The 14,037-nt window shown below is 38.7% G+C and overlaps 1 protein-coding gene across 1 annotated transcript in view; it reads left to right on the top strand.

The window, feature by feature from the left end:
- The window catches only part of ITGB6 (integrin subunit beta 6), a 45,121-nt gene extending 31,707 nt beyond the window's left edge, over positions 1 to 13,414 (top strand). Inside the window, exons 11-17 of the mRNA XM_018072708.2 lie at positions 853 to 987; positions 1,183 to 1,600; positions 2,062 to 2,284; positions 5,065 to 5,162; positions 9,719 to 9,838; positions 11,137 to 11,303; positions 12,608 to 13,414. Of these exons, the coding sequence (XP_017928197.1) occupies positions 853 to 987; positions 1,183 to 1,600; positions 2,062 to 2,284; positions 5,065 to 5,162; positions 9,719 to 9,838; positions 11,137 to 11,303; positions 12,608 to 12,709 (1,263 nt within the window). The 3' untranslated portion in view covers positions 12,710 to 13,414. The remainder of the gene's footprint in view (positions 1 to 852; positions 988 to 1,182; positions 1,601 to 2,061; positions 2,285 to 5,064; positions 5,163 to 9,718; positions 9,839 to 11,136; positions 11,304 to 12,607) is intronic.
- The last annotated feature ends 623 nt before the right edge of the window (positions 13,415 to 14,037 follow it).

Here is a 14,037-nt window from a genome sequence, read left to right as displayed (position 1 = left end):
CTGAAGTAAAGTCAGCAAGCTCCTCATGCTCTGACTGAAGGGCAGGGGGTATTTTGTAAGCAATTAGGCTCGCATGAGCACAAAGTCAAGTCAGTGAGATGTTTACTCAGCAGTTACTGAGGTACTTTTGAAAAATTTCCATTTACTGGATCCACAGGCCAATGAAATCATAGGGAATTTCCCCATTGTCTGTGACAGGCTTTGGATTAAGGCTATGTAAGCAAAGTCACTGTAAAATATTTTAAAGACTTAAAATACAAAAACCTAGTATGAGCAAGTTCAGGAAGAAAGTTTGTGAATTACCAAACGAAAGTTTGACTGAACAAATTGATTTAAGAAATGAGAATGTTGTTGAATACAGCTTGAAATAGCACATACAGCTTATGAAGTAGGAATTTCATCAAGAGAAGAAAGGAAGGGAGGGAACAATATTGACACAGCCTGGCTAATCAGGAAAAGCCCAGAGCTAGCAATGCAATCAGGGACACAAATCCACACCTCAGTAAGACCAGATCTAAAGGAAAACCTGTATCAGTCAGCAGAGTGATGAAAGATGATTTAATAAAACATTGAATTTGTTCTCCTGCAAGGGCAGGAAATAAGCCCCGTGATAGTGGATATTAAACTGATGCCACCATTGCTTTCCACTGAAAGCCAGGCCTATCGGCATTTACTTTGTTTTGCTTGTTCCCTGTTTTTCTTGCAATAGAGAGGTCTGTAAACAAAGTACCAAAGCATGGGTTTACTTCTGTGTAAGTTGGGATAAGTTACAGTCCACGTTACACAGATGCAGAACATTGGCAGAGCTTGGCGGTGTTATCACTCCATTCACCTCACTTTTTTTCCTTGAAGGAGCTAAGGTCTGAGGTGGAGTTGGAGATCCTGGGAGAGACAGAAGGGCTCAATCTCTCCTTCACGGCCATTTGTAACAATGGGACCATTTTTCCACATCAGAAGAAATGCTCTCGCGTGAAAGTGGGAGATACAGTAAGTAAAGAACAAATTCTCCAAAGACATCAAGTCCAGAGAATTTAGGACACCAAGGTAGAGAGTTTTCTCTTTATTAAATAATCTTCCTCCAAAAAAATTTCCAAAAAGCTGGCAGTATCTATTACCCTGTCCTGACTACTCTGCAGAGCTCCCTGTGCTTCACCTCCTAACAGCCCCCATTCTCTCTTCCAGGTCTCTTTCAATGTGACTGTAAGTCTCCCCTCTTGTGAAAAAAACAGAAGGCATATCATGATAAAACCTGTGGGGCTCAGTGACGTGCTGGAAATGGAAATACATCCCCTATGCAGCTGCAACTGTCAGGCAAAGGCCGAGATGAACAGCCCAAAATGCAACCAAGGGAAAGGATCGTTCGAGTGTGGGGTGTGCGTCTGCAGCCCGGGGTATGTGGGGCCGCACTGTGAGTGCGACGAGAGCTCCCTGGGCACCAGTTCCTGCAAGGGCTCAGCTGGTCAGAGCTCCTGCAGCGGGAGAGGCGACTGCTACTGCGGGCAGTGTGTGTGCCACCCGTCCCCGTACGGAAAGGTGTACGGGCCTCACTGCGAGTGTGATGACTTCTCCTGTGGGAGGCACAGAGGGCTTCAGTGTGGAGGTATGGTCCCTTGGTGCTATTTTGAGTGTCTGTATTTAGAGCTTTATTGACTCACCCTTAGCTGTGAGCTTGTGAATTTGTGCTTTCATCATATATTCAGTTGCAATCAATTCTGTATAAAGAGTAATTTGCTATTTCTGGATGGTCTTTAGACTTAAACCAGTTTTTTCCTGGGCTATACCATTATAAATCAGAAGTATTTACCCATTAGGTTGTGCACTGTCAGGAGACAAGGTCTGTGTGGAGGACTCCAGTAAAGACAATGGAGCTGCACTGGCTTACAGCCAGTCTAAACAAAAATTTGATCCTCTAGCTTAAAACTGAAAATGCTGTGAGAGAAAGATGTTTGGAAGAAAGGTTAGAGAGGGAAAAATATTTTCTATTAAGGAGAATGATTTTATAGGTCATCTTTCAGATTCTTATTAAGAGATTGGTCTGAAGCACAATAAATGTTTTTCCAGGCAATGGTGACTGTGATTGTGGGGAATGCAAGTGCCACAGTGGATGGACTGGTGAATACTGTAATTGCACAACTGACACCAGCGCCTGCATTGCTGAGGATGGGACACTGTGCAGTGAGAGAGGAGAATGCATCTGTGGGACATGTGCTTGCACCCATCCAGGGACTTCAGGCCAAACATGTGAAAAATGCCCTCTCTGCGGTGACTCTTGCAGTTCCAGATGGTAATGTGCTGGTTTTACATCTCTGATGTTTGTATCATCCAGGTATCTATTTCCTATACTGCCTCAGCACTATGTTTACTGCTGTGTCTGTAAATTACAGACCAGAACCCAAGAGCTTCTTTGCCCTTTGAGAGAGGTAGTCATAATTTATATTTCAACCATTCATGAGCACTACTCTCATATAAAAGGACTTTATGGAAAACAATTAAATCACCTTCAAGCAGCACAGGTAAAACTTCACAGTTCCACTGCTGTCCCTGGCTGTACAACTAATCAGAACGGTGACCTCATATGACATCAGACAAAAACAGACGAACCTCCTTCCAGTGCATGGTACAAAATAAAAATGTCCCAGCATGGCTGCTGCAGCAAAAATGAGGACTTGCAGAAAAAATTGGCATTTTTATTACCATTCTCATGCATATGAATGAATAAGGTAGTGTTGTCCACTCAAGTTTTACACATCTGCAAATTCATAGTCCAAATTCAGTTAAGCTTGGTTGAATTAAAAAGGTGCAAGTATGATAAACCAGGTAATAGTCTGGGGATGAATTAGTGGGTAGCTGTATGTCATGTATAAGTTGATGATAAATTGATTGTAAATGGTGAAATGTCTTCTGTCCACTGAGCATACAAAATTTATGTAGCTTTCCTGCTGTGATGCGAGGTAAATGCTATGGTGCATAACAGGAAAATCAACCAAAAATACTCAGGTTGTGAAGCTGACCACTCAAAGTACACCATCGCTCATGCTTGTATTAAATGAGTTCTTGCAGGGCTACAGTCCAAACTGGGCAGTCTTCAGTAGAAATTTAAGCTAGAAGTTGAATTAGGCTTCACAGAACATGTTATTAATGACCCTGGCTTTGCCTTCTGAGTGATGAGCAGTTTCAGCTGCATGTTTCATGATGATGTCCTGTCTCATTTAGAGTTGAGTCCCATTTCTCTTCCATACCACTGCATGTTCATACCTGTCATTGCAGTCTCTACTGTATCTAAGTAAGAAGCTATTCCATGGCATGTGATTAAATCATGAATCTGTTTCTGTTAGTGCTAAATTTGACCTACAAAAGTAAGCCTCTCAGTACGTTCAAAGCTGTGAGTAAAGAGAAATTCTGCATGCAACTGCTCTAAACATGAAGGACGGGGCTGCTGCTTTGCTCTGCCCGATTTGGCAGAGAATAAGAAATATAAAGTTACATGATAGGCATTACATTATCCTGCTTAAACATGTATATTGTATACAATATTAGATCTTTTCTCTCTACTTCAGTGTCTTCTTGTGCTGAAATGCAGGACACAAAAAGCCAGGAGAGAGAGAATATTGGGAACACCTGGGTAGGGTAACCAAGAGAGCTGAAAGACCAGGTCAGAGAGGGTGGAGATCAATGGCTAGGCAGCTGAGAAAGAGAGTGTGTTGTAAAAGAAACATGGCAAATATGACAAAACCAACAACACTGAATTTGTCTCCATGAGATAGAGGCTATCCCATTACCTGCTCACTTTACTATTCACTATCTACAGAGCAAGCGATAAGGTCATCTCCATCCCCTGAAGATAAACTCAGCAGCCTCAGCATATTCCCATGGATATATATAACTCAGTGGAACAGAACATAGCCACTGTTTTCCCTTCCCTTCCCTTCCCTTCCCTTCCCTTCCCTTCCCTTCCCTTCCCTTCCCTTCCCTTCCCTTCCCTTCCCTTCCTTTCTCCCTTCCCTTCCCTTCCCTTCCCTTCCCTTTCCCTCCCTTCCCTTCCTTTCCCTTCCCTTCCCTTCCTTCCCTTCCCTTCCTTCCCTCCCTTCCCTTCCCTTCCCTTCCCTTCCCTTCCCTTCCCTTCCCTTCCCTTCCCTTCCCTTCCCTCCCTCCCTCCCTCCCCTCCCCTCCCCCCCTCCCCTCCCCTTTCCCTTTCCCTCTTTTATGCATTCAGTTCTTCAGATTGCTTCTCAGAGTCTCAGCCCCTGAAGCTATTTGTAAGAAATCAGTATATGCATTTTTCATCAGAAATTTTCATGTATTAATTCTGTTTGTTGTTTTATTTTCCATTAATAAACTCTGGATTTATTAAAATCCTCATTGAATTTATGGGAAGATTTTGAGAGATTTCTAGAGGAATTGGTTCAAATTCTGTGTTTTTAAATAGTATTTCAATCATTCCACCATTAAATAAAAAAATAATTTTCCAGTAAATTTCATTAGTATTATTAGGATCTAAGTAATTCCTGACACAAGTAATCACATTCAAGAGACAACCATTGAGACACCTGAAAAGTGTTTTAATACATTATTCAACAGACTTTCAACAAAGGCAGACTTATACTTGGTGCCCCAACTTGATCTCTTTGAAGTCAATTTCAGATATCACTCATCTGATAGGAATTCCTTCAGCTGATATTTTGTGTAAGAGTATTTAATGTTCAGAATATTTATTTTTGAAATTTTAAAAAAATGAATATTGTGTGTGACTAACCACATGTCTTTGATAGACCTACATGAATAATGTTGCCTGGGGTTCTGTCTGGTAGCTAATAAACTGGGAGAGAATAGAGGACAAGACAGAGCTTATCCACAATACCTTTATTCAGGTGGGGGTTTTTTTGCTTGGTTTTGTTGGGATTTTTTTTGGCGGCAGTACCTATCATATTCCTGAGAACTGCTGTATCCATAGCAGGAGACCTTTTATTTAGCTTCCTTTTAAAATGCAGATGCACACATACTGGCTTTTGTCTTGTTGCTTTGTGACAGGCAGAGATTGATGGGCTGCTGAATTATTTTCCACAGGAGCTGTGTGGAATGTCACTTGGCTTCCCATGACAAGTCACTGGGAGATTGCAGTGAAAAATGCAAATTGGTTGATGCAACTGTCAGCATTGCAAAGGGTTGGTATACTCTGTTCTCCTTTCTTGTGTGTGTGTGTGATTAGTGGTAGGTTCCACTTTCAGTAATTTTATATTTGAAAGTAGCCTTGTTTTTCTGTTGTGGAATTATTTTATGGCTCATAAGGCAATTACTGTCATTTATGGTTCTTCTGAGGCAAGCAGGAAATGCAGAAGAGGGCTGGTGTTACCCTTTCAGGTTAATTATCATATTAATCATGCCTATTTTCTAAGAAGTTTATGGAGAAAAGTATAGAATTTAATAAATACCAGTCCCTGTAAACCAGTGATTGATGAAAGTCCCTAAGTTTAAGTTACGACTGTACCATGAGTTCCAGTGGGGCTTCTTCTACCATACAAATACAAAACCTGACTCCAGTCCTTAGGCAGACCCTTGATTATCGCTGGTTGACTAGACACAACCCTTTAACCTGTGGCAAAGACATTTCTTATATTCTAAAAGGCTAAGCACATCTTCCAGTTGTTCACTTTAATTCAAAGCTGCCCTCCATCTAGGGAAGTTTCTGGAACAGTAATTAATCTTGAGTGAGATAATACTATCAGAAAAAGAAAACCAAAAAGCACCAAAATAAAAAAAAAACAGAAACAAACCTTTAAATGAAAGAGTGCATATTTTTCTTTTTGTAGGGGAAGACGCTTGCCTGTTCAACAGGTAGTCTGTATGTATTCTAATGGCAACTCTAGTCCCAACCCTGTGGCACATGCAATTGTTAAGTGAGGCAGGACATCATGGCTAGGCTTTGTGATCAAAGATTTGGGAAGGGCTCTACCCACATTTGTTACAAGCGTGCTGGTGGCTAAAAAGGCCAATACCAGATAAACATGTCTGGTTGCAAAAGGTACAGCAGAAGGACTCCTTAGGTGGTATATTCTGCATAGGTGTATTGTGTCCACATCACATATGTACAATAAGCATTAAATAAGACAAATGTAAGAATAAGGATGATAACGCAGAATCCTGTGTGCATGTCTAAGGTTTGTGTCCGCAAGCTGTTGGAAGGCTATCCAGAGCTGTGCATGCAGAAATGTCATCACTGATGTACATATTTCCAGGAAAGCTACACCTTTTTTTTGGATGAAAATACTCCATAATACAGAGCTCAAATATCACAAATATTGCCCTTTTAAGGACAATTAATTATAATTTTGTATTTTTATTAAAATTATTATCATGCTTTGCCTTTCTAAACATCAGTATTTGTTTCTAAATATAAAAATATCTTTACAGGCTTAAAAAATATATAAACACTTCTATTGTATCTCTGTAAAGTTTGCAAGTTGCTGTTGTCAGATGGCAGATATTTGTAGATTGGAATATGTAAAACATTCTATTTTCAAATACAATGAAAACTGATCAAGAGCAGAAAGAGCCATTTATATGCCTCTGTTCACATACACAGAGGTCACTGGAATATGAGCATGACAATACCATCTCCTATTCCTGCTTATTTCCTTTTTTTCATGTCCTATGCTTCCCTGACTGGGACTGTCAGCTACTTCTTTAGGTTTAAAATTTATTTCTAGCAGTTACAGCAACTACTGTAGTGAAGACTGAATAACTGTTCCCATCTGGACCTCTAAAAAAAAAGAAAAAAGAGAAAAAGATGAAGCTGTTGCAAACTGTGTTTCATCTTAAATGCCTGTCTAATAGCTCCAAGGATTTGTTTTGGCATGGAGGTAGCCTCATTAAGAAGTCCTTAGAGGAAAAAAATAACCTTCAAAATAAGAATTAAAAAATAATCATAGAATAAACACTATTACTTAAACAAAACTCAACAATTTGAAACACTATTACTGGCACACCACGTAATATTTAAGAAAGAGTATTGAGCAACTTCATATGGTAGTCTACTTCTTTCCGGTTTACGTTTCGGTTTCTTTAATGCTTCAAGGCTTTTGGGACAAACATTAGCACTGAAAAAATTTCATTTCTCTTTTGCATGTGTATGTTGCAATACAATGACTGGAAGTATGAAGCAAGGAAAAAAGTGTAGGCTTTACATTTTCCTGTTTCCTAAACGGGAATGCCCATTTTAGGCTCTGAGTCGTGGCTTTCACTTCCTCTGCTTTGGTTCTGGGGTTGCCAGGGCTTTCTCCTCCTGCTCCCCACAACACAATGGGTCAGCCATTCCCCTTAAGGATCTGTCAGGGAATGGGATGCCCAGCGGCTCTGGAGGTGCTAATGGCTTCACACTTACTGGGCTTATCTCCACAGCAGGCATCACTTTTATACATTTATTTTCATTCACTTTTAGTACTTGAACATTTAAGTTAGGCTAATCCCTCCTTTGCCAGATGGGTGCAAGAGGAGCCCTCGTTACCCAAGAAGAACCACTGTTCCAAAAACGTGGTTCCTGCCACCACCCCAGCCACAGGGCACCAGGCTGCTCCTGCCACAAGCCCAGAAGGGACAGTTACGCTTTCTTTGGAGAAACTGAGTTTTTCCTCCCTCGTAGTGCTGACACCTCACGAATTCCAAGTGCAGCAGCAAAACGGATACTGAAGCCTGAATAAACCTCTATATCAACACTGCTCTGTTATGACTCAAAGTGAGATGAACTCCGTTCAAAAAAAGCATTTTGTTGAGCAAAAGGCAAACAAGAAAGGGCATAATGACATTTAAATTTACAGTCAATTTTTTTTGTTGAATCTTTTATATTAGTTTCTCTTAGGAGTCTTTCATGCTTTGAGTATCCCTCTTGCCACTGCTTCCCAATTCCTCCTCCAGTGTGACTCCAATGATTTCAAATACAATTGAAATTAATAGCATTAGGCTGCAGGCAGAAGTGATGATTCACTGCAGAATGCAGAAAATTACACAGATGTAAATTACAGGAATTTACCTACGTAGGCAAATTTTTGTGCTGATGAACTGCAAATAATATATGCAATAGAGTCTCTTAGTGATCCCTCATCCTAAAAATAACATCAGAGAAATAAAAACATTAACTGTAAGCTGGGTTCTGAATAGCTTGAACGGACATCTTTGCTTTCATTTCTACATCATTACACATAATCATGCTTCTGCTCCCCTTGGTTTCAAATGATGACATTAAATTAAAAATTACTATTTAAAAATATCTAATACATGTGCTGTTACTGCCTTCTGGATGATATTTGGAATATGTCTGCAAGTTTTTCGCCATCTTCAGGATAGCTAACAACTACCCTTTTTTTTTGTTTGTTTTAAGCAAGCTAATATTTTGAATCTGCTTGCTTAAAGGAGTTGGGAAAGTACAAATATTGCAGAACTTGTGACAGTGTTACTGGAACTGTGACCTGGCAATGAGAGCCATCAGTCTGCAGTTTGTGGCCCTTCTAACAAAACCAAATCTTGTTAAATCAGCAAGTCTTGGCTGCCTGTCACTTTGCTAGATAACACATTGCTCTGCCACTAAGGACAGGCAACAGGTTAAATACAAGATTATCGTTAAATCAAGAGCATGTTTCCATTAAAATCCAACCAGATGTGATTCTTTTTTTATAACAAGCAGAGAAAGGGGCTATTGTAGTCAATACTGTCATATTTTCTATAGCGTTTAATAGTGTTTTCTGTAAGACCAAACTTTATAATAAGCCATGTGAATAAAAAAAACAGAGTGAGCACTTATTTCTTTATGTACCATAGGTTTCTTTATAATCCATTATTGCACACAGTTATAAGATATTTTTTTCTCTGTAAAATATTATATTATGATTGCGCTCCAAATTATGGTAATTTTTGATTGTCTTATTTGCTTTATATTGTCCCTCAAAGCCACCTTCCTCCTGTCTCCCTGTTCCCTTTGAATGAATTTTTCTCAGCAGAAAAGCTCCCCAGTTAGGAATAATCTGGAAGGAAAGAAGTGGATTAAGCTTTTGTGCAGATCAACAGTAAGTGGAGAGACGAATAAACAAGGGCAGACTGTCATCTCAGGTCACTTTATTTGCTTCCCCTGGAATCACATTACAAAAATCCCAGAATTACAATTTTCTGTTATTAATCTATATTTACTCTTGTGATGGTACAGGACACACACTGACCTTTGAGGGGGCTCTTGTGGAAGAAATGAATGGCAGCCCTTCTAACAGCATCCATTGCTGTTTGATATATGTATATTTACTTCTGACACGTGATCTAGAGATGGCAGGAGTAGCTGTAAACCAAAGGAACACACTTGGTTCTACTCTTTACTTTGTCCTCTAATTTGGGACGACTACATTTCCTAGACAGATGGCAGTTAAGCATCTTGAAGGCACTTCCAATTCATTGAAATTCACGGCACACTAATAGGATACACTAGATGGTCAGTGCAGATTGACAACATCAGGATTAGTTCTTCGGAAATATAAGCGAAAAATCAGAAACTAAACAAAATTGGGATTGGTAGAAAAGCCATTAAATTTAGCGGAAATTCTGAGAGTGTTACTGCTTTTGTCTTTCACTCTTTACCATCCACAGATGGGGCTATGACAAACGTGATGCCAGCAGTCTCTCTAGTTATTAAATGTTAAATTTAATTTGATCTGATGAATGACTTTTTTTCTTCTCTCTGCAGATTATTCAGAGGATAAATCCATTTCCTGCTCTTTGCAGGGGGAAAATGAATGTATAACCACATTTCTGCTGGCTGTGGATGAACAGGGAAGGACAGTCATTCACAGCATAGAACAGAAAGGTAAGCAGTGAATATTGCTTTTCCTATGTGAAATCTGATTTAAAACCACAGACAGGGTGAGCAATCTAGAAGCTGAGCTCTTTTAAGCAGAACAGCACCTCCCTGTGTTTGTAGTTCTTCTCTGCCCAGCCAAAAGAGTACCTCCTCAAGTACTTATTTAATGCAGTGGTAAAATGAATACTTGACCTTTCATGAAAGATGGGCACAGTGATCATTGCTACAAGAATAAGCAAATTTTTTTAAAGCCCTGTGCAATTCTGAGATACTAGATGTCATTTGCATTATATGATAAAACTAGAATTCACTTTGAAATTTATATATATTTCATAGATGGACAAATATTCAAAAGACTATCTGATTGAGTTTACCTGATGAAATTCTAAAATATCTTTGTAATTCTGTTGAATGTTGCAGTATCATAGAATCATAGAATGGTTTGGGTTGGAAGGGACCTAAAAGATCCCTCAGAATTAGTCAAATGATGACATCAAGGAAAATCAAAATGTGAAATACAATCATGTAAGACAGATTAGTTGAAATGAATTTTTCAATGTCCTTAAACCATGGTTCAGCAGAAAATTTTTTAAAATAGTAGTGTTCAACTTACATAAGCAATACTTTCTAATATTAAAAGAATCAAACTTCTTTGTGTTTTGGTGAAGCAAAAACTTCAGTTTTAATTTTGACTCTCTGAAATATTGTATGATAAAATTAATTCAGGACTTGAAATCCAAAATTGCTTCCAATTGCCCAGTCCTACATTTTCAACAAGTCTAAAGGGTTTTTTTTTACTGATTGTATTCATGACAGTAATGTAGTTTCCTCTGTTTTATCAATATCATTGATGACTTTACCCTGATACAGATCTCGCTAGAATCTTTTCTTCTGCAACACGCTGAATATCAGTTAATTGGACTAGAGCTCCAGCCATAACATTGTAAAATTCATAATCTTGTCAACTCAGCCGTTTTTTAGGATTATATTGCCACAGATCTGAAATCAATTTTCTGGCTTTTCTGAATCTGTTTCTGTATGCAGCAGCTGCTAACTGATTGACATGGTAAAAGCGCAGTGGAACAAGTTAACAATTAATTTTTTTAAATTTTTAATGCAATATTTTTCAACTGGTTTCACAAACCCTTTAGCAAGCTAGCAGGAGGAAAATAAAGTGGACTTGGAGAAAAAGGTGTGCACAGCTCATGGCAAATGAGAAGCTCAGAACACTTCTTGGCTGTTTTTAATTGCCTAAAATTTACTGATTGGAGATATCCATGGTCATAACGGGTTTTTTTTCACAGATTGCACACAACTTCCAAATATCCCAATGATAATGGTGGGTGTCACCCTTGCTATCCTTCTCATTGGCATTGTTTTACTTTGTATATGGAAATTGCTGGTGTCAGTTCAAGACCGAAAAGAGGTGGCCAAGTTTGAAGCAGAAAAATCAAAAGTTAAGTGGCAAACGGTACGTGACAGGCATTGATTTCATACAAGGTTATTTAATTTGGTTGCATGATGCACAAGTGCCTTTAAAATTCTGTGTCTTGGTTTTTTCTTTTAAATGGATAGATTTTGTTGGTAGGTTTTCACTACACTTAGTATCCTATAAAGTAAAATTATGATTCCTTTATGGATGAAAAATATCTAGAGTTTAATCTCCTGGTTTAATTTCTTGCACATGTAAGAATGTGTAGATAACTTTATTTTTATTAGTTGCTTTTAATTAGTGCCCTGTCTTTGATTAATTTTAACAAAGTTCTTGGCTGCCTATGCGATTATCAGAGGTGTACCCCTCCGCCCAGAAACAGCTGTTTAGGAAAGAGCTGTTGTGATGGCCTGTGTGATGGGAGCCCACTCACACAGAGGAGCAGCAAATGGAAGCTGTCCAAAATGTAGGTAAAAGGACAGAGAAATTCAGGCCTTATCTTCTATCTATAGCTTCAGGCATCTAATGCAAGCTTACACCACATGTTCCCTTTTCTTCTTTCCTTTCTGCCCTTGACTTTTTTGCTCTTTTGCAAAATCTTCAAGACTTCTGAGGATCTTTGAAAAACAAACATGTTGAGTAAGCGTTTCTAGGGAGTGTCAGGAGGATAGGCAATGTGCTGCTGTTCATTCCGCTCCATTCTCCTACCAAGTCCTGTGATTGCAACATTACTCCAAGAATGGGCCTTTCAGCTTCTGAGATGGGAAAAATCAGTTACTTACAGGCAAGGCCACCTGAAAATGTTTTCTTGATCCTTCAGGAGAGCTACATATGGTAAGAGGGAAGGGAAGGATGCACCTGATAGAAGCATTTTAATTTTCTTTTCTGTCACAAGTCGAAAGGATAGGAAGTGATTGATGAGAGACCAGGATTAAAAGCTCAGATGAGACCTGCCCTTCTCCCACCACAGGGTAGATAGCTTATGTGGCTCAAGAAAGAGGACCATGACAGGTAACACCTCACTGCTGAGACACTCTCTGTGCTTTTATAATTGTCCAGCCACCAGGTTTGATACACAGATTATATGGGACGCATTTAATAAAGTATTGTTTGACTTTAATCTGGGAGGCAGACGTGAAGGGGAGCATGTTCCTGACCCCAGGCTGGTTTGTGCTGCCTCTTATAGACCACTCTGAATTTCAGTGGCTTGGAATATAAGTGAGGCACTGAAGGCTATTCTAAAATCATCAAAAGTACAGAATTACTTCTATACAAACACTGTGTGACTCCCATTTCATGTCTTTTTGTTTTGATTCTTTTGTTTTGTTTTTTTTTTTTTTTAGGAAACAAATCCACTGTACAGAGGCTCAACAACCACTTTTAAAAATATAACTTACAAGAACCAAGAAAAGCAAAAAGGGGCCATGGCTGCAGATTTCTACTAGCACCTCCAACACTACAAACTTAGTTATCCTGGCAGGGAATCTAAAGACACCTGTTTCTTCTCAGCTGATTATGTGATATTTGTTTGCACCTTGCAGTGGTATAACTGTTCTGTTGGAGAAAATATATCTTGTGTTGGGAAAAATATAGATATCATATTAGACATAAAGGTTGGTAGAAATATTAAAAAATTGAATTCTTTACTATTAAGCCCCCATCTTAAAAAAATGGCATCACAAATAATTTTGTCATTAATACTGAGGATTAAAAATTATCATATGTAAGACTATTTTTGTTAAATTAGGTATTTACAATGAGCTTTACACTACTTTGTTCATACAAACAATCCCATATATTTGTGTTTAGGAATGTATTTGTACCAGTCTATCTGGTGGGCTGATTTAAATTTAAAAAAGATTTTTTTTCATGAATGAACTACTGAGGATAGAGCTTCCTCATACCACCTGTGTGACTGAATAGTTTTTCATCAGAAAAAAGTAGTGGTATTGACTGTCTTATGTGTCTAAGTTACACAGAAGCATTTCCTCTCTGATTCTTCTTTCTTGTCCTGTTTCCCTCTTTCCTTGTCCTTGTTGCTGTTTGATGTTCTTTAAGGACCCGGTCCCTGGGGTTTTCTCAGGGAAAGCTGAGTCAAGCCTTATTCACTTGCAATGAATACTTTTCTCCTCCAGGAATAGACTGGGTTTTTTTCCTTTAAATTCTAGTAGAAAGGATCCAGAACAAAAGGTAAATATCTGTAAATTAGAGGCCCCAGTAGAGAATCTTTTAAACCAGAGGATTACCAGAACTCCATTTCACCATTTGCATCCTGTGAATGGTTTAGACACTCAAAATAAACCTCACATGCTGGCCCATCACACAAACTGGTTCAGGAGCCCTTTACATGCAGAAAATGTTCACACAAAATACACAGGATCACACACAAAGACAATACTTTTTTGTTGATATATCCAAAATTGTGAGGTTCTCTCAATGCCCAGCAGCCAAACTGTTTAGTCATATGTGAAATAACATATTCAGCTCTTTTGGGCTGGGTTGTTTGGTTATTTTCCCCCAAACTAAACAAGAAACAGATCTATGGATTTCACTTCATTTACATTATGTTAATGAGGATTTTTAGATCTCAGTTTTAGCTATTTACAGATGACTTGCCATAAATATTTAAATTGTAATGCTGTTACCATGCATAGCACCAGGTAAAGAAGCCCCAAAAAGCAGCTAACATGCTGGCATAAAAAAATTACAGCATTGGGCTATTTTAAGATACCACTAATGTACTTACTTTTTAATATCACTTTTCAGCTGCATT

The sequence above is a fragment of the Manacus vitellinus genome, unplaced genomic scaffold (genome assembly GCF_001715985.3).
Source record: "Manacus vitellinus isolate BGI_N305 unplaced genomic scaffold, ASM171598v3 scaffold_22_pilon, whole genome shotgun sequence".
Lineage (NCBI taxonomy): Eukaryota > Metazoa > Chordata > Aves > Passeriformes > Pipridae > Manacus > Manacus vitellinus.
The sequence above is the reverse complement of the archived record's forward strand: the minus strand, read 5'-3'. Positions and strand labels throughout refer to the sequence as shown.